Source organism: Mauremys reevesii, linkage group 2 (genome assembly GCF_016161935.1).
Source record: "Mauremys reevesii isolate NIE-2019 linkage group 2, ASM1616193v1, whole genome shotgun sequence".
Lineage (NCBI taxonomy): Eukaryota > Metazoa > Chordata > Testudines > Geoemydidae > Mauremys > Mauremys reevesii.
The window spans coordinates 60,396,800-60,418,374 of NC_052624.1; the positions used below are offsets into that span (position 1 = coordinate 60,396,800).

At 44.0% G+C, this 21,575-nt stretch overlaps 1 protein-coding gene across 7 annotated transcripts in view; it reads right to left on the minus strand.

Annotated features, from left to right (window-relative positions):
- RAPGEF5 (Rap guanine nucleotide exchange factor 5) overlaps nt 1-21,448 on the minus strand; it is a 229,774-nt gene extending 208,326 nt beyond the window's left edge. For 3 of the 7 annotated variants that reach the window (XR_005594555.1, XM_039526096.1, XM_039526095.1), the window contains exon 1: nt 21,013-21,447. Coding sequence is in view for 3 of the 7 variants with exons in the window: in XM_039526096.1 (XP_039382030.1) it covers nt 21,013-21,201 (189 nt within the window). In the remaining 4 variants the exon portion in view is untranslated. Of the gene's footprint in view, nt 1-20,177; nt 20,214-21,012 lie in introns of those variants that run through there. The other 4 variants (XR_005594557.1, XR_005594556.1, XR_005594558.1 and 1 more) reach the window with 3 other exon arrangements.
- Nucleotides 21,449-21,575: the final 127 nt, after the last annotated feature.

Below are 21,575 nucleotides of genomic sequence, written 5' to 3' on the forward strand. Positions count from 1 at the left end.
ACAGTAAATGGATTCTGAAAGGGCTGTTTTGTTCAGGAACAGACATAAATCATTTTCATAGTTATTATTCATTTCTAGTTTGAAAACAATTGGTATTTAATACAAAACCAAGTACTACATTAGTAGCTTTGCCTCATGTTAGCTACACCTTGATTATGCTTCAATATGCCATGTCGTCTCACTCACTTTAATAGCGAGTTTAACAGAGATCAAAGAATAGTTGTCAGCGGTGCAACACAAAAGCGTCTGGAAATATATTTTTAGAAAGTCTCTGGTAAAAGAATCTTTATATTGTGTCAGTGGGATTTGTTTCACGTAGCAGCTCTGCCTTACATATATATGACAGATTGAAAGATACAATCCCCCCACTCACTTTTGGTTACATTTGGAAGGTAGCTAGTTCTTAGAGAGTTAGGTTCCAATAGCTAGAATCTCAAAGTTATTTTTATTCTTTATTTATATATTTCATTTTTCAGGAATGTAGTGTTATTTTGTTTTATCCATTTTACCCACATGGGGGGAGGGGGTTCATGCCCCAATTGTTGGGGCCCTGTGGGGAAGAGGTTGCAGAGAGAGTCTGCCCCGTGCTTACCCCACAGTAGCAGATCCTGTCCTGTTGGGCTGGAGCTGGCTTCATACTCTAGGCATTGCAACCTGGCACATGGGGTCATAGCACTGCTCAGGTTTGGCCTGGCCACCCCTTCCCTCATTACGACAGAGAAACAGCCAGGCCAAATTTGAGTGAGTGACACTCTGACCCCTATGTACCAGGTCACAATGCCACTCGCTCAAATTTTCCCTTCCCCTCCCCTCCATCCCAGTGATGATGACAGAACGGCAGCAGGGCCAAACCTGCGTGGTGCTAAGACCTCATGCACCAGGTCACAGCTCTCAGAATGAGGAACAGGAGCCACCTCTGCAGAGTGAGTTTTTCATTTTATTTCATGTTATTTTATATTTGTGAAAAACGTGGGGCTCTTCCAAAAGATCAAGTTTAGTTTTTGAACGGTTATTACGGAAGATTAGTAGTAAGACTGTGTCCACACTTGAACCACTACAGCGGCAGAGCTTCAGCACTGCTCTGACATTTACTACAGGGACAGGAGGGATTCTCCCATCGCTGTAATATATCCACCTCCCCAGGAGGTGGTAGCTAGCTCAAGAGAAGAATTCTTCCATCAACCTAGTCTCATTTACACCAGGGGTTAAGTTGGCTTAACAACATCTCTCAGTGGTGTGGATTTTTCACACCCCCGAGACACAGAGCTATACCAATGTAACTTTTAAGTGTAGACCAGCCCTAAATCTCACTAAAATAATCTAAATAGGAGCAATGCCCAACTACCTAAACTCAGTAATGAGCTCTCTCTACATGGAGCATCCCCCAGACAGGGAAAACAAGAATAACATCGCCTAAACTGAGCTTCAAATTTTTTCACCACAAACTTCAAATACTACCACAGACAGCTTACCTAATATATTGAACAGATTGAATTTCAGACACATGGATACACATCACAATAACGAATGGAGAAGTCAGGCCTTCCCACTCTTCTACTCAAGGCCACGGTTTAGTCCAAGCAGTAAGAATTTATGCTTTTCTCTTATGTGTGGACAGTGCTCACAAGCTATGAAGATACAATGTCTAATAGACTATGGATGCAAATAATAAACAGTGACATAGGTTTCTCTTATACATAGTGAAAGGAGGAAAATAGTAAATGTGTATCTGGAAATACTTTTAAGTTTCACACTTTCTTAACCTGACTAGTAGAGATCCCCAGGATGCCTCTCTTTAAATCAGGCCTCCCCCACAATACCACAAATGGACAACAGCAGAATAAACTGACTCAGCTAGATCAACTGTTTAGACATCAGACATGAAAGAATTTGAATAACTGACCCAATAATACAAACCAGAAAAGGTCAGTTTTCAATAACTATACCTTCAACTATGACAGTACCTCATTGCAACTCCCATCCAGATTGGAAGAGGAACTTCAATAGATAGAACTACAAAGTAGCAATCACTAAACCATAGGCATCCCTGAAATATACATCTATATAAGCGGCAAACTGCAAGCAGAACTTCTAAGGTATCCTGAAGGAAGACACCCAGACAGGCTCATACCACTTTCTCCTAACCACTACAGAGAGAATTCCAATGGAAAGTAATGCTTTCTTTTTGATGCCAGCAATCATTAACAAAATGAATTTCAAGAGTTGGACATGTGGGCAAATGAATCACACCATACACACCCCCTGCCCTCAGATCCAAATCAATTTCTATTCACAAATAAAACCCCAATTTAGTCAGTTTTAGTTTCAAACCGCCAATCCAACAAAAAATGACAATACAAAAAATTAACACTATCTGCCAGGAAACTGATCATCATAACATGACTAACAAGATTGATCCCTATATTTACCTATACATATGGCTAAACAATGTACAAGATTCAGACGAAACCATAGCTTGAATCAGATGGTCACAGGGCCAATTGGAGTAAAACTGGGCTTTCATAGGCTAACTATTCACAATGTTTGAAAAATATAGGCAAATGATTGCAGTCCTGAACTCAGGTTACATTGGCCAAACTCCTCAGAAGTATTTAGATGCCTAACTCCCATTGATTTCAAATACCTAAATCCCTTTTAATATGCAGCAATGGCCCAGGTCCTCAAAATAAGTTACTGTTTTAAACAGCCTTTTTTATACCCAAAGAGATTCTACTCCACTTATGTACTTGTGTATACAAATTTCACATAATTTGTAGATTTACGTGGGTCGAACAATATTACAGATTCTTCTGTAAGGGCAATAAGATTTGTTCCATACTCAGACAAGAAGTCCCATGGCTAAGTGCATTTGTGCTGTTACAGGACAGCACAGCCTAAACAATTTTATACTCTTGTATAACATGGAAGTATCTAATTTCTAAGAATATGAAGCCATTTGCTTCTGCACCTACCAATATATAATACTGCTACACCGAGTATGTGTACAATACGTTTATAACAATGCTGAACCAGACACATGCTTTTCTATCTCTCACTTTTTTAAAAGTTAATATGAAAGAACACCACAGATAAGGTCAAAATCCAGTCTCAGTTACATTGGAATAAACCCCACTGATTTCAATGTATGGAGATTGGATTTTGAGTATTTATCTGTATATAGTATTTACTATACCATTGATTATTTTAAATAACAATAAGTCACCAGGCCCAGAAGAGCTCTGAAGGAGTTCAGACATGAACTGAAATGCTAGCAAAAATATGGGCTCTCGCTAAAATTAGTTACTGTACTAGACAGCTGTTATTCTCCAACATTGTACCTATATTTTAAAAAGGGTTGATCTTGAAAATTATAGCCCTGTACATTTCATAGCTGTACCTGCTAAACTGGTTGAAATGTGAATTAAAAATAGAAGGATAAAAATTCAGAAGACAATGATGTGATAGACTCTACCATCATGGTGTCTGCAAAGGAAAACTCACATCTCACTAATCTATTGGAATTCTTTGAATACAATCAATAAAGTAGTGGATAAAAGAGAACCAGTTAACATGATTTCCTTAGACAATGTCTTTAGTGGCCTCTGGACAGGGACCTAAAGTAATCATGGGGACAGGAGGCTAAGTATCATAATACCTCAAACACTGGCTAAGAGACTGGAGATTGAGCAGAATTCAACAGTTCATGGCAAAAAGTTAGCCGCAAGGTACCTCAAAATTCCATGGTTGGTCTAGTGTATTTAATAAATTTATTAATGACCTGGAAAGGGCGGGGGAGGTGACTAGTAAGGTAGCAAAATTTAGATAAGAAAATTACTTGGATTAGTCAGGACCAGAGAGCAAGTGGTCTGTGAGCAACTTCAAAAGGGACCTAACCAAGGCAGGTAAATGCCAAATGAAGTTCAATGCTGATAAATGCAAAGTAATACTAACTGGAGGGAAAAACTACTCACATATTTGAGAGTTTTAAGGTAATTGTATCAACTCAGGAAAGGAACCTGGATGTCACTGTAGCTAACTCATTGAAGATCTTGGCTCATTGTGCAGCTGTTGTCAAAGAGAGCTAACAAAATGTTAGGATGCTAAAATAACAGGATTGAGAATAATACAGAAAATATTATATCATTATATAAATCAATGGTGCAGCCTCATCTTCAATACCGTGTGCAGTACTGGTCACCTCGTCTCAAAAACGATACTGTAGAACTAGAGTGGGTTCAGAATAGGGCAATCAAAATTATTAGGGGATGGGAAAACTCAAAAGATTGAGATTGATTCCTTTAGAAAGGAGATGAATAAGAGAACATGAAAAAACTATATAAAAATAATGAATGATCTAGCGAATGAACACAAGAACAAGGGGACATTTAGTGGAATTAAAAGGTAGGAAATTCAACCTTGATAAAAGACAACACATAATTAAGCCATGCAACTCATTGTCACAAGATATGGTCAAAGCCATAAACACAGCAAGATTCAGAAATGGATTGGACATTTATGAGAGTAACAGGAATATCCAGATTTATAGTGACTAATGCCAACAGATTTTGTAATAGGCATTTAACCTCATGCTTCAGAGTTAAAGAAAGTCTCTAATTATAGAAGACTAGAAGGAAACAGTGTGGAAGACAGGTTACCCAACATTTGCATAATGCTTCAAAGGAAGGTATAAAAAAAACACCTTACCGCCGCTGGCTACTGTCAAAGACCGGATACTGACAAGATGGACAATCAGTCTAATCTAGTATGGTAATTCCTATGTTACCTGTCTATCTACTAGCATAATTACAGGTGTGTGTGCAGTACTTGTGTCTCTACCTCTTTTTAATAGTTATTTATTGGTGTTTCAAAGAATAGCAAATTTCCTAGTCTTGTGCATACATGTATTGCTACATTAAATTAGAGCATAATAGATTTGAAGAAAATACGTCCTTTTAAAAATAGAAATTCTGATAATTTCTCAGTATATATGTAACCTACACACCTTCTGGGTGTGGTGTTCTGTCCCATCTAGTGGCACTGAGACAGAGAGAGTTAAATGAATCTGCTTAACAGCCAGTTGGCTTTTAGCTCATTTGGTAGAGGCTCCAGAGGTCCCCGGTTTGATCCTGCACAAAAACAACCAGGGTCTGTCGGCATTACATATACACTAGTAAGGATAGAGAAGACATTGCAATAGAAAACAGGTAGAGTTCCTGAAATTCACCTTAGAGTGCCAACAGCTCTGATTTCTGTCCTGTTAATTGAAAGGATCACTATTGATCTGCCTTGATTCATTCAAGTGCAAAGAAAAACAAATTAGATAAACAGCATCAGTAAAATCAATTTGCAACTCATTTATGTTTTAGTATTGTCTGTTTAATGAGATAATACAAATAAATACCTGCTAAATCTCTCTCCTCTACTCTTCAACTCCACAATAAAAACATTTACTAAGATATTAAGTTTGAACAAGCTATATAAAATGCAATCAACTTATTTCAAAGATCAGTATTTATGAATTAAGCCTCTGAACACTCCAGTTATGGAGGTATTCTCAACCTCATTTCATATACAAGGAAATGAAGGTACAAGGAGATTAGATGACTTGTCCAAAGTCACTCAAGTTTGTGAGAGAACTCAAATGCAGACCAAATCTCTGGAAACCTTTTCTTTACCTGTCAGATCATCTATCATTCCTCTTTTCACAGAATATCAGGGTTGGAAGGGACCTCAAGGGGTCATCTACTCCAACCCCCAGCTCAAAGCAGGACCAATTCCCAACTAAATCATCCCAGCCAGGGCTTTGTCAAGCCGGGCCTTAAAAACCTCTAAGGAAGGATATTCCACCACCTCCCTAGGTTACCCCATTCCAGTGCTTCACCACCCTCCTAGTGAAAAAGTCCCCCCCCCCCCCCAATATCCAACCTAAACCTCCTCCACTGCAACTTGAGACCATTACTCCTTGTTCTGTCAGCTGGCACCACTGAAAACAGTCTAGATCGATCCTCTTTGGAATCCCCTTTCAGGTAGTTGAAAGCAGCTATCAAATCCCCCCTCATTCTTCTCTTCTGCAGACTAAACAATCCCAGTTCCCTCAGCCTCTCCTCATAAGTCTCCAGCCCCCTAATCATTTTTGTTGCCCTTCACTGGACTCTTCCCTATTTTTCCACATCCTTCTTCTAGTGTGGGGCCCAAAACAGGACACGGTACTCCAGATGAGGCCTCACCAATGTCAAATAGAGAGGAATGATCACATCCCTCGATCTGCTGGCAATACCCCTACTTATACAGCCCAAAATGCCATTAGCCTTCTTGGCAACAAGGGCACACTGTTGACTCTCATCCAGCTTCTTGTCCACTGTAACCCCTACGTCCTTTTCTGCAGAACTGCTACCTAGTCATTTAGTCCCTAGACTGTAACAGTGAATGGGACTCTAAGTGCAGGGACTCTGCACGTGTCCTTGTTGAACCTCATCAGGTTTCTTTTGGCCCAATCCTCTAATTTGTCTAGGTCCCTCTGTGCAGTGGTGAGCTGCAGCCGGTTCGCACCGGATCGCGCAAACCGGTTGTTAAATTTAGAAGCCCAGTTTAGAACCTGTTGTTCCTGGAGGAACAACTAGTTCCAAAAAGGCTTTTAAATTTAATAAACGCTCTAGCAGCTCCCTGCCCTTCCCCCGGCCCCAGCTCACCTCACTCCGCCTCGTCTTCTAAACGCTCCTCCGGCTTCTCCTCCCCCTCCCCAGCTTCCCGCAAATCAGCTGTTCGCGCGGGAAGCATGGAAGGGCTGAGAAGAAAGCAGAGGCTTACACCAGGTGAGTTTGCGCTGGGGGCGGGGGCGCCAGCAGGTGGAGGGCTCCAGGCGCTGGGCTGCCGGGCGAGGTCGGGGCCAGATCTTGGTCCCTGGGGCCGGGCGGCACGGCGCAGCTCCTGGCCCCCGGGGTCCAGCTGCGACCTCGCCAGGCAGGGCAGCGCGGCGTGGCTCCTGTCCAGTCCCCGGGGTCCGGGCCGGGTGGCGCGGTTGCTGCCCCAGGGTCCGGTCCCCGGGGTCCGGGCCGGGCGGCGCGGGTCCGGCCCGGGTCCTGTTCGGCCCCCGGGGTCCGGCCCGGCAGCGCAGCTCCTGTTCGGCCCGGGGGCGTGGTTCCTGGTCCGGCCCCGACGTGGGCTGGGTGCCTCCGATCCCAGCCCCAGCCCAGCTGGGCCCCCAGCTCCAGGTAGCAGGGTAAGGGAGCAGGGAGCCGGTGTGGGAAGAGGGCAGGGGAGTTGGGGGGGTGATTAGTGTCAGAGGGCAGGGAACAGGGGGATTGAACGGGGGCAAGGGTCCCGGGGGGGCAGTCAGGAAGGAGCAGGGGTTGGATGGAGCGGTGGGGGGCAGTTAGGGGTAGGGATTCCAGGGACAGTCAGGGGACAGAGGGAAGGGGTGGTTAGATGGGGAAGGGGTCCCCGGGTGCCATCAGGAATGAGAGAAGGGGTTGGATGGGGTGGCAGGGGGCAGACAAGGGACAGGGAAGGGGGGTGGATAGGGCATAGGTCGGGGGGGAGCCTGTCAAGGAACATGGGGGCGTTGGATGGGACAGGAGTCCCCCGGGGGGGGGGCATGACCTCCCGGGGGGGGCATGACCCCTCCTGGGGTGAGGAGGAGGAGAAGGGAACCGGTTGTTAGTATTTTGGCAGCTCATCACTGCCCTATCTTCCAGCGTATCTACCACTCCTCCCAGTTTAGTGTCATCTGCTAACTTGCTGAGAGTGCAGTCCACACCATCCTCCAGATCATTAATGAAGATATTGAACAAAACCGGCCCCAGGACCGACCCTTGGGGCAATCCGCTTGATACCGGCCGCCCACTAGACACGGAGCCATTGATCACTACCCGTTGAGCCCGATGATCTAGCCAGCTTTCCATCCACCTTATAGTCCATTCATCCAGCCCATACTTCTTTAACTTGCCAGCAAGAGTACTGTGGGAGACAGTATCAAAAGCTTTGCTAAAGTCAAGGAATAACACATCCACTGCTTTCCCCTCATCCACAGACCCAGTTATCTCCTCATAGAAGGCAATTAGGTTAGTCAGGCATGACTTGCCCTTGGTGAATCCATGCTGACTGTTCCTGATCACTTTCCTCTCCTCTAAGTGCTTCAGAATTGATTCCTTGAGGACCTGTTCCATGATTTTTCCAGCGACTGAGGTGAGGCTGACTGGCCTATAGTTCCCTGGATCCTCCTCCTTCCCTTTTTTAAAGATGGGCACTACATTAGCCTTTTTCTAGTCATCCTGGACCTCCCCCAATCACTATGAGTTTTCAAAGATAATGGCCAATGGCTCTGCAATCACATCCTCCAACTCCTTTAGCACCCTTGGATGCAGTGCATCCGGCCCCATGGATCTGTGCTCATCCAGCTTTTCTAAATAGTCATGAACCACTTCTTTCTCCACAGAGGACTGGTCACCTCCTCCCCATGCTGTGCTACCCAGTGCAGCAGTCTGGGAGCTGACCTTGTTTGTGAAGACAGAGGCAAAAAAAGCATTGAGTACATTAGCTTTTTCCACATCCTTTCCACTAGGTTGCCTCCTTCATTCAGTAAGGGGCCCACACTTTCCTTGACTTTCTTCTTGTTGCTAACATACCTGAAGAAACCCTTCTTGTTACTCTTAACACTTGGAGTTCCAGCTAGCAAAAGATGTTATTTGGCCTTCCTGATTTCACTCCTGCATGCCTGAGCAATATTTTTATACTCCTCCCTGGTCATTTGTCCATTCTTTTTTGTGTTTAAGATCAGCAAGGATTTCACTGTTAAGCCATGCTGGTCGCCTGCCATATTTACTATTCTTTCTACACATCGGGATGGTTTGTTCCTGCAACCTCAATGAGGATTCTTTAAAATACAGCCAGCTCTCCTGGACTCCTTTCCCCCTCATGTTATTCTCCCAGGGGATCCTGCCCATCAGTTCCCTGAGGGAGTCAAAGTCTGCTTTTCTGAAGTCCAGGGTAAGAGAATCTTTGCATGTGTGTGTTCTCTTTGACACTTCCTAAGTTAGAGACTTATAAATCGATTAAAACAGTTTGCAATCACAGCTGCAATTATAATATAGTTTGTGTTCACATCTAACACAGTTGCATCCCACTATCTACAGATGTAGAGTAAAATTTTTAAAAGCGCTTAAGTCCTATTTTCAGAAGCGACTTGGGGCTTGTCTGCATAGCCCTGCAGTGTTGACTACAGGGGCAAGAATTGCAGAGCACACTAAAGCATTCTGCTGTAAGTGCCCTATGTAGATCCAGCTAGTGTTTCAAATAGGACTTCATTAACACAAACTGGGTACCTTTTAGTTCACACTAGCAAGGTCTACACAGGGCAGTTACACCACATCATGTTAGTACGTGCTGCAACTCACACCCCTGTAATCCGCACTGTGGAGCCATGTAGACAAGAATTTAGGAGCCTAAACGCCTACACCACTTTTGAAACTGAGACTTAGGCTATGGGTAATGTTTTCAAAAGCATTTATGGCAATTTTGGCTACTAAGATTTTTTTTTTTAATGTATTTGCCCACACTTCACAAGCAAGCCAGGTCAGCAAATACTGTTGGAAGATCCTAGTCAAGCACTGCTTCACAACCATTTACTCAACAGGATTAGAGCCAATAGTTCAGAACTAGTATGGACAGGGCTTTGATAGCCAAGCATTTCATAGTTTATCTTTCCTAACCCAAGACATCCCTCACCTAGGTAAAACACACTGCATTCTTAATATTCTTCTTTGGCAAATAACCGCTAGAGATTCCTTTTTTGTTTGTTTAAAGCTTACACTTATCGTGGTTTAAAGCAGGGTCAAACTCATGCTAACAAAGCTCATGTCCTCTTGTACTCAATTCAGTAAAGGACTTGCAGGCCACATGTATCGCAAAATCTACTTTAGTTGCCCAGCGCACATCAGGATGACAGGCAAATGCAAAAAATTAAACCTCATCACAAAGGACAGCAAGAGCATACACGAAGAGGGATCCAGAGTGGTTGTTTTAATGGATTCTCCTCATCTATGCCTTTGCCAATAGCAAATTCATTTTATATATGTGCATGCATGGGCATGCATGCATAGAGTTATATGCAGCTGTCTGTCTGTGTGTGTTGTTTACACTTACACACACCCCTGACAGTTTTCTGATTGTGCACACTCATCTTTCTCCCTACCTCTTCATATTTAAAAATCACTTCACGCACTATTGAATTGCACCCACCTATGGTGGAAATGTGGCAGCTGTTTAACAGTGCACAGCAGCAATATATCATGGATATATGATAGCCATTTACTATCTGAAATTACATGGGGAATTTTAGGCAGGTAGAATGCAATTACTCAAGTCAGAATTTGGTCAGGATGCCAGGTTAAACACCCATATTCTTGAGAAGATTTCCATGAAATCTTTAGCAATCGCAAATAGTCAGGACCTCAATTTTAAGTCTCTTCCAAAATAGTGCCCCTCCTGCAGCATGGTGCCCCTAGTACTGACTTTAGTCATCTACTAATCAGCACCACTCCTTTCTGCTAAGAGTTATTGAGGAGGACCTACAGCAAGTGATAGGCACTCCTTTTTAATGCATGCAGATACAAGTCTAAAGAAATAAAGTAAAGTATATATTCATCCAACCCTACCTACTGTAGTTTGAGTTCTGATACACTATGGCTCAGAGTAGCACAGGAGTTGCATGCCTAATTTCCTGAATACTTTGCCCTGATTATATTGTGACTGCTTTGGCACTATCTGCCTTCCCTTGGGATGGAGCCCCCTTCCAGTGAAAGGAGACAGGCGGGCAGAGAGAGATAAAAGCTATACCTCCAAGGCACCTAGGTCACTGAATCTGTGCCAAAGTCCATGGACTACCTTTGCCCCCAAATCCTAGAGCTGGTCTGGAATAGTCCAGTCCCTATTGTAAAATGGCCAGAGTGCAGAAGCACCACAGCCAGGACTTCTTCTCCCAGGAATACCCCCCATATTACGGACAGGATAGGTTGGCACAGAGCCACTATGTTGAGTCTGTGGATTTCCTTTACACCAGGTAGCTGGTTAAGCCAGTTTTCTGGCAGCACTGTGCACCTGAAGCAGACCAAATCAGCCAGGGCAAGGACCGGAATTTGACCTGTATTTCTGAGATATAGTTAGATATTCAAGTTTTATAGCACTCAGAGATACAGTTTGTATTACTGTACTTAGAGGAGGAGTATAAAAACAAAAGGTGTGGTGTTTACACTCAATATCTTGCTGTTGGTTTAAGATGTCCTAAGATATATACAAAATACTGTTTCATCTTTTATCAATATTTCTTCATGACTGGTTCTACTGAACTTTCATAACAGCTAAACTTCAAGATCTATGGACAGGGTAGTGAGTGATTGTTTCGGCTGTGATGTTACTTTGTGAAAATAAGTTCACAGGCTATTTGTGAAGTTATTTTATAGATTTAATCCAAATTTAACACTATGAAAATACCACATATGCACCAAGTATCAGATATCTTAAATGTCCGAGTCAAAGACCAAAACAAAGATGGACACGGCTTGTTTGTTTTTTAAATAGACAAAAAAAGGGAGGGGAAATTGCATTTATATTTGGGGGGAAAAAAAAGAAAAGAAATTAGAAGGCGAAGTACTTTTTGAAGTCAATGAGATTACATAGGTTTTAAACCAGTGAGAGACAAAAATCTGGCTCTGTTATTGGTAGGATAAACAACTTTCTACCCATTTATATGGATTGGCAAAACATAAAAAAATCCTCTTAATCAGCAAAATGTTCTCTCTACAATATAACAAAAATACTGACTTTTAACCAATTAGAAGTGCTCTCTAAGCAATAACTAGTGAAAAAGTAATCAGTTAGAATAAAAGGTGTACTGTAGGAGTTGAGCCAGGCTCATTTACTTACATACACACACTTTTATGTCAATGGCTGCAGATAGATCATTTGACAAAGTCAAACTCTTCTGAACAAACAGACAATAAGCTAGGCTGAGATAAACAGTATTATACCAGTTACTAACAGACAGAACCTCTTATGCTAGTGAGTAAAAGAGAGAACAGTCTGACCTTGTGCTCCAGCCTTGTGTTCACCACCCACCATTGCCTTTATTTTGATGCTGTAACTTTCACTGACAGCACAGTTATTGGAAAAGATGTTTTAACAGACAACTAGTGTCATGTAGATAAAAAAATATAACAGACTAAAAACAGTACAAAATACCCAGGGTGAAAATGGGCCATGAGCTATGAGAATCTGAGATGCCCATAATGCAGCAGAACTTTGGATAATTTGGCTTCAGAGTTTAATTGCATAGAAACTCAACCACTTCCATGCAGCAGAGTTGTGCTATGAACATCCCTGCATAGTCCAGCATGCAGAGGCGTGTGCACCAAGGCAGGAGAATTGTCACTGGGTCCATGATTATATGGCACCCCACATAAAAAATAATAAAATTCTGAACCTCTTATTACAGTAACACTTACAGGACCCAATCAACATCAAGGCCCTAGTGTGCTAGGCACTGTACAAACATATAGTAAGAGACAGCCTTTACCCTAAAGAGGTTACAGTCTAGACTGACAAGACAAACAAAGGGGGAAGGGGAAACAAGCCCAGTGAGTTGAAGTGATTTGTCCAAGGTCAAATAGTAGGTCAATGGCAGAGCCAGGCAGTGCCCTATACATTGGACCACATCTCGCACAGTGCTTATGGCCCCTATTCCAACCCAGGAACTAGCATAGAAACCATGGAGGGAATGCAGAGCTGGTCCACCCCATGAACATAGGTATGTGGGGGGCTGGCATAGATTCCACAGAGCACAATCCCGCCTATTTTCTTGCAACATACCTATTTAGGTTTTCACAGGAAGGGTGCAAATTTAACTTCATATGTTGTTTTAGCCAATTCATGCTGATTGGTGTAGTTATCATTACAGATTTACTGATCTACATCCTTATCTTTAATTCAAACTCATTCAAACTAAACTTGCAATGAACAATCCAGCCAAGGAAAATATAAGGCATTTAAAGATATGGAAACTATTTTTTCATAAACAAACTGGTTCCTTGTATGTGAATATCATTTTAATTATGATAGGCTAGAACTATTGTGCAGAAAAAAACATTTGTTTCATTACAGTAGTTTCCATCTGTTCAGTAAAGAAAGGTGGCATATTCTGCTTCACTTTTTCAAAAAGTTACTGCCTATTTTCAACATTATCGTTAGCACAAAAATGTACATCTTGATGTGTAATTTCCTCAAGATACAAAATTACTATAGCACTTCCAGCTGAAAACATTTGCACCAATACTTGATGAGTTAACAGTAATCTCAGCACAATTTGTTGCAAAAAAAAAAAAAAAAGCCATAGAATCTTGCTCATTCACACCAGCATCTGAGAAATTTACCATGAATTAACAAGTGACACTGTCAGCTCAGATTTGAACAAAAATACTCAACAAGATCCTACAAAAGTTAAGGCCAATGGAAATTCTCTCTTTACTTTATTTTTAATTTCAATGTAAACAGATCTTTTGTTCTTATACAAACATGCGTTTCTGTAGCAATTTGATTTTTTTTTTTTGGGGGGAAAGGGAAGAAAAAAAAAAAGAGGCGACTCATGACGGGACGGTGGGTGGTGAAAAGCCGCTTGGAGCCACTCAGCTGATGATCACCCTCCAGATTAATTATCATCATCGGATGGCACATGGGAGGGGGAGGATGTATGCGAGTCAAGCAAGGCAGAGTTGCAGTAGAGATGAGACAAACAAACACCTGTTGACTTGAGACAAGAGAGAAGGAGACAAGCAGCTGGACAGCTGACAGGGTTGACAGGAGCTGAGAGCTGTTGCTGTATTGAAGAGAGCGACGCACCACGACACACAGAGAGTAGGCTTGTTGTTGTGCAGTCCTACTGTATGGAGCTGAAACCTGGGGGGAGGACAAAACCACCTGGCGACGACCTTTCAGGCTGATGCACAAAAATGGGGGCTACCCTGGAACCAGTTAGAGCAAATGGCCCAGGATAGAGGACTCTGGAGATCTGTTGTTGGCGGCCCATATCCCGACTGGGGTGACGGGCATGAATGATGAATGATGAATGACAAACATGCCCCTAGTGGGTTTCCAAACTAAACACTGCAGCACTGCATGAGAACCTGTAGGTGATGTCAATTAGAAACAGATGCTAAAAGAAAAATAATATAGTCACTTTCATTTTATCCACTAATCAGAGACGAATGCAAAAAGTAAATACATTTGTAGTATTCTTTCAGTTAAACTAAGTGAAGGTGTTATTAAAAATGCAAGGTAAAAGAAATCTGCTTAAAAAAAAATGAAGAGGCCAAGTTCACTGAAGGCCATGTGCAGCGGGAGTCAGAATCTCAGGGTGGGGAGAACAAAAGGGGGTTTGGTCGCCTTTGTGCTCCCCCGTATTTTGGTCTGCTCAGCGCCAGTTCCGGTGGGAGTATGGTATGGATGGACAAGGGACAGGGTGGAGGTGATGCTGAAGATTCTATTGCTAACTGGAGAGGGCATGTTATGGCTATATGGAACCTATGGCAGTCTCAGGATTAAAATAGCGACTGTAAAAGGTAGCTGTGGAACCACTCTATCACTAAGGGAAGGAACCCTACCAATCACCCCAGCATCCAGACTGGTTATTTAGCAAGGTTCTACTGTATTTATGTATCACAGCCAGTCAATGTTTCCCACATGACAATATGACTCATAATTATTAAAAATATTCTCGGTTTTGTCACTCACTTTGAAACAGTTTGTATTTTAAAAAAACATCAAAAATATAGACACAGAAGTTACATAAGAATGGCCATACTGGATCAGACCAGTGCTCCATCTAGCCCAGGGTCCTGCCTCTGACATAGGTCAGTGCTGGATGCTTCAGAGAGAATGAACAGAACAGGGCAATATTCCAATGATCCATCCCCTGTCATCCAGTCCCAGCTTCTAGCAGTTGGAGATTTAGTTTCCCAGGAGCTATTGTGGTCACCAGCCCACCAATATTTTAATCATTACTCAACATCTCATGTGTCACCAGTTACAGCACTGCTAAATTAAAAGATACGATTAAACATTTAGTAGGAGTATATAATAAGTCGATTACTATAAGAAAAATTCAGCAGTATATATATAGTTTAATTTTAGTCACCTAATACCTGCTAAGATGAATGCTGCTTGAAGTTACTAAGTGGAACTTGAAAGTCAGTAAAAATCAGGCTTTAAAGAAAGTGCCACCAGTATTAGTCATTCCACCTCTTTAATGCTGACATTTACATCACCCACAATTATAGTTCAGTATTTTATTTTACACATTGATTTCGGTGTTTTTCCAGGGAACAGAATACTGTACCTTACACCCTTCATTAATGCCCTCATACAGAAAAACAATAAAGTCAATTATCTAAACACAGCCAATGGTGTTTATAACCAAGATATTTAGGGCAAAGCTCTCCCCTCCTCTCTGATTCACAATCTGTACTGTATGTTCTGCACTTGTTCCAGGAACATAACACAACCTGAATGCAATGGAAGCTCTACACATTAACAAATACAAACCATGCAATAGAGATCTGCCTCCTGAATGGAAGACTCTTGCTCTTGCCCTTAAACTGTATGGTGCAGAACACACAATATGTTCTTTCTTTGGTGCCTCATTTAACTAATATGAAGAACACAAAGCCAGGGGTGCTGTAACAATTCGTACAGTGGGGGTGCTGACAGGCATTGAACCAAACTGTAATCCCTGTATATGATGGAAACCACTTCAAGCCAGGGGGTATGGCAGCACCCATGCACAAAAAAATTAAATTTTCTTTCCTTTTCCAATGAGAGAAAAAAAATTCAACATTTTTATTTTAAAAGTACCAACAATGTGACTGTGTTTTACAAGATACAAATAAGTATAGTCTCTGCCCCCAAAACTAACAGAAATCCTCCAGAGCCAGATCTTGCAAACAGATATAGCCATGTCAAAGAAGAGATTACTTGGGTTTTTTTTGTTTCCTCTAGTCCTTTAGGGGACTTCACAGTCCTCGGAGATCTTCGGATGGATAAAACATTCTCAGAGGCACTGGGTCTAAAGGAACATTACTGGCCTCAGAGGTAGGGTGACCAGATGTCCTGATTTTATAGGAACAGTCCCGATTTTTGGGTCTTTTTCTTATATAGGCTCCTATTACCCCCCACCCACTGTCCTGATTTTTCACACTTGCTGTCTGGTCACCCCACTCAGAGGGTATGTGTACACTGCATTTTAACATCTGCAGCAGGCCCATGTCAGCTGACTCAGGTCACAGGGCTTGGGATAAAGGACTGTCTAATTGTGGTGTGGATATTCGGGTTCAGGCTGGAGCCTGAGCTCTGGGACCTCACAACTGGTTCTTTTAAATTGCCGGCCCCAGGGCAACTGCTCCCTTCCCCCCCCCCACACACACACACACCTCCCCGCCCATCAGAGGCCGGGGGGGTGGGGGGAGAATGGGGCAGGGACATTAAAGCGCCCCCCACTGACCCGGGCGGGGGAGGTGCCACAGGAACGTTAAAGAGCTGCCACGGCAAAGGATCATCCTTAAAGTGCTGCCGCAGCCGTACTTTAATGTCCCTGCCCCTTTTGCCTTCCCTGTCGGCGGCCCTGCCCATACGGACCCTACCAGCAGGGCCATTGACAGGGGGAAGGGGCTGCTGACAAGGGAGGCAAAAGAGGCAGTGACATTAAAGCGCTGCCATAGCAGCACTTTAATGTGGGCTGGTGCGGGTTCTTACTGGTACGGAGTACCGGCTCACTTTCACCCCTGGGCCAATGAAACACTAACATCTGCAGCCCAGAAATGGTTATCGAGCCTTTCCAAGCCTTGTTCTAACAGGTCTTTTCTTTCAGCTCTAAATTCTATCAGTCTCTGAAATTAGGGAAATCCTGGTTATAGAGAATCAATGCAGATCAGAAATATATAGTCCAGTTTTTTGCTCCACTAAACTGACGGGAACATGCATATTTTATATCACCATATGCAAAGTAATTCTAAAGCAGTTCTTAGTCATTTCTGTCACAGACTGGAAGTTTGGAATTAATCCTTGAATATTCTGTTGCCTAAATGGGGCACTGACAAGACTGGCAGATCAAAGAGATAAAAATATTGACTTTTTTTCTTATATCTGTTTGCAGAGTTTATGCCAGTCTTTATATGTTTCTCTCTACCCCAAATGCTTCTTTTTTCTAATTAAAGAAAACTCCAGCAGCACTTACTGATGTGCAACCTTAAAAAAACCTGCAAAAGCCTTAGCACTTACATTGTGCTTTATCATTGATAGATCGCAAAGCATGGTTATGTACCATTATCCCCATTTTATATACAGGGAAACTCCCAGAGAAATTAAGTGATTTGCCTTAGGTCACACAGCGAGTCAGAGCCAGGAACAGAACACAGGTCTCATGACTTCCAGTCCTATGCCCTATTCAGTGGGACAGGATGACTTCCTAGAAAAGTAAGCAACAAACAAAAAGGGATTTCAGTGAGTCAGAGTTTACTTGAGAACAGTTCCACCTAATGCTAAGGGTACGCCTACACAGCAGCTGGAAGTGTGCTTCCCTGTGCAGACAGAGACACATGACAGCTCTGCTCAAGAAAGCATACTAAAAACTGCAGTATGGGCATGCCTGGTGACATAGCTTCATAGAGATGTCTACACTACAAACATCCAAACCAGAGTAGACAGACTCATGCTAGCAGGTTCAGGCTAGCATTGTGGATACTACAGCTCCAGGAGAGACTCAGGGTAGCCATTCAAGCTCAGACTTGGGGTCAGGTATGCTTAAGAGCAGTGGTTCTCAAATTTTTGTACTGGTGACCCCTTTCACATATCAATCCTCCAAGTAAGACCCCCCCCTTATAAACGATAAACACTTTTTTATCTATTTAACACCATTATAAATGCTGGAAGCAAAGCAGGGTTTGGGGTGGAGGCTGACAGCTCACAACCCCCCATGTAATAACCTCACAACCCCCTAAGGGGTCCTGACCCCCCGTTTGAGAACCCCTGCTTAAGACCCTGAGCTGCCGCCCCAGCAGCAACATCCACACTGCTATTTTTAGCACACTAGCTCAAGAAACACTAGCACAAGTCTGTGTATGTGAGCTGGGAGGCTCACTCCTAGCTGCAGTGTAGATACACCCATAGAGTCCTGGGGGAATGGAAGAATGGCACTATCTTGCTCCACAACAACACTGTCCCCCCAAGCCCAGAAATTTCCAGACAGATAATACAACAGCGAGCACTACTACTGCATGGGATCAGGAGAACCCAGGCACTGGCCACATGGATCCTGCTGGAGCCATCCTGCATACAGTGCAGTGGCAACTCTTCTTGCAGCATGAACCCATTCTATGCAGATCCCAGAGATCTATGGGAATTATTTAAGGTCCTGGACTCCCAAAAGCCACAGCTCCCACTCTCTTCTACCAAGATAGATAGCTCAAGAAAAACTGCAACGTGAATCAAAGGAAATAGCAATCTGGCCGACTGACAGCAGCATTTGGATTGTTATGCAAAGGTATTGATGACATGACAACTCTTTGGTGGTATATTTCTGCTGTTCATGAGTATGTGCAAGAATCAAAACAGCACTTTGGGGCTAGATGGTACAGAGTCTATAGACAGCATGAAACAGTAGCTGAGACACATGAAATAAAACCCTAAGGAAAAAACACATGGGGAACTCAGATGCCCAAATATTTACAGTGCAAGTGTTCGTATTGTTAACTATTTAAAGTTTGATTAAAGCATGCAAGATTTTAAAAAGGGAAATCATGTTAACAGATCTTCATAATCTGCTGTAGGTGGAATCTCATTGTGGTTTAATGAATGAGCAGAGTGTGAGTAGCATCTCACGGTAGATCTACACTGCGCGCACACACACACACACAAAAGGAGGGTGTGTGTGTTCTTAACTCAGTTTAGCTAACTTTGGTTAAAATACCAGTGAAGAAGACACAGCAACTCACTTTAACTCAGGTTAGCACCCTAAACTAAAACCTGTAGGGGATGCTGGGGTTGAACTCCAGCTGCAAACCCAAACTGCCACCATGTCTACACTACTATTTTAACCCAAGTTCGCTAACCTGAGTTAAGAGCAGTGCAGACAGACCCTTAGAGAATGCCATTATGCCCCGCTCCCACCCCTTATTTGCCCTTGAGTTTATGTGAAAGACAACAAGGACAGCTGGAAATGTAAAAGACTTGAGCTTCAAATCTTCCAAGAAATTATTAGAAATTACTTTCTAAAAACTGTTTGGAACACCTTAGCAGTGTCCTTTTGATACATTGTTTTTTGCAAGGTTTCCATATTAGAGGAAAACAAGATAAAAATATGAAGATTTGCATGAATGTCTAACTAGTCCTATTTATCCATTTCTTCAGCTATATTGTTTGTTTTAAAATACATACCAGATAATGAGTAAACAAACCCAGTAATAAAGTATACTGACTTAAGCCCACTTCTCCACACTGATCCATGCAGGTAAACCTCTGCACATGTGTGGAGCTCCCCACCCATCTTTATTAGCTTGTATCATTAGTGCCTTATAAAGGGACTTGAATTAGCAATTGGGGAGAGGGATAGCTCAGTGGTTTGAGCATTGGCCCACTAAACCCAGGGTTATGAATTCAATCCTTGAGGAGGCCACTTAGGGATCTGGGGCAAAAATTGGTTCTGCTAGTGAAGGCAGGGGGCTGGACTCGATGACCTTTTGAGGTCCCTTCCAGTTCTAGGAGATTGGTATATCTCCAGTTATTACCTTTTAGCACCTGTTGTGCCACTGGCACCAAGAAGAGTATGGTCTAGTTGGCAGAACATGACTATGAATTTTGGTTACATTTTCGGCTCTGTCACTTACTCACTAACCTCAGAAAATAATTTAACTTTTTCTATACTTTGATGGCCCAATCTGCAAAATGGGAATACATTCTTATCTCACAGATTAATAAAGACTAAATTGGGAATGTGAACATTCATTATTGTCCTTTAAGATTTTTTTTTTTACAGTGCCACAGAAGTCCCTTATATCTAGAACTGGCCAGAAATTTTTCAGCAAAACACTTTGTTGTCAGAACACGATTGGTTGAAGCCAAAATTTTTCACAGGAATGTACCCATTTCAACAAAACTTTCATCAGGAAGGGTTTCTCAAGTCCAGGGTGGAATTTCTGCTCCAGGAGAGAGATCCAGGCCAACAGTAGTCAATAAGCTAGCGAGTAAAGCACTGATTCAGACCAGTGGTTTGAACCTGAGTCTCCAATAAGTGCTCTAATTGGTAGACTATTAGCTATTCTGGAGTAGGTGTCTCTCCCCCGACCCCAGTTGGTTTTTTTGCAAGAAATTTCAAAAGGCCTGGTTGGTCCCAACAGGAAACATTTTGCTGCAGGGTGGAAAAGCCATTTCCCAGCCAGCCCTACTTCTGACTTCCAGAGTAATTCCTGCTTGTTGTGCATCCATGAAGCGCTACTCCAGGGCTAAAGCAGAGGGGGCTCGCTGACTAACGTGCTAGCCAAAAAGCCCCCCTGCCGGAGGCATGCAACAAACCCGCACTGTCGGCGGGGCTTACACCACACTGGGGCAGAACAAACCAAGACACCCAGACCCGGGCCAGCATTTGGACACAGCCCCTGGCGTGGCATGCAGCAAACCCCACTTCCCTGCAGATCACAGAGGCAGGCGGGGAAACGCTTCAGAGGAGCTTATAGCCGGAGCCGGCACCGAGCTCTCTAGGTAGGAGCAGGACACCTGCACCGGTGACTCACGGGAGAGCCCCACCCCCCTCCTGCCCGGGCGGGCACAAGCCAGGCAGCCCAGCCGAGCCGACCCCCTCGTGCACGGGGGAGGAAAGGGGCAGTTACTGGGACCCCCCCCCCGCAGGAAGTGGGACTGAGGCCAATGGTGTCCCTGGGCTGCTGGCAGGGCCAGCGGGTGGGTCACTCGCTCACTCACCCGGCCCCCGGCGGCGGGGTTCTTCCTCCGCAGCGTGAGCCCGCTCCGCAGCCGCGCCGGCAGCTCCCTCAGCTTCTGCCGCAGCTGCACTTGCTGCTGCGGCTCGTGGTGCCGGGCGCTCGGCCTGCGGCTCAGGGCGGGCTCTGCGCTGTCGCACGGGGGCTGCATCTTGCCGGAGCCCACGGCCATCCCGCAGCCCTCCGGCCAGGGCTGGCTCCCCACGCGCGGCACAGCGCGGCGCTCCCCGCTGTCACTCACGGCCCCGGGCGCTCCCCTGCCCGCCGGCGGCGCGCCCCTCTGCGCTGCGCACGGGGCTGGGGGGCCGAGGGGCCCGCTGAGTCATCCCACAGGTGCAGGAAATGCTCCCGCGCCAGGCTCGCTCCACCTTTTCCTTCTCGCCCTGGGGACGCGGCTCCCTGCCCGCTCAGTGGCTCTGGCAGTGATAAAGCGCAGGTGAGCGGTAGGGTGGAGGAGGTGCGGGGAGCAATCAGAATAAAGTCCTGTTAACTCCTTGGCTGTCAGCGTCCACCCACCTCCGTCCTACGCAGTCGGTTTCCCGATTA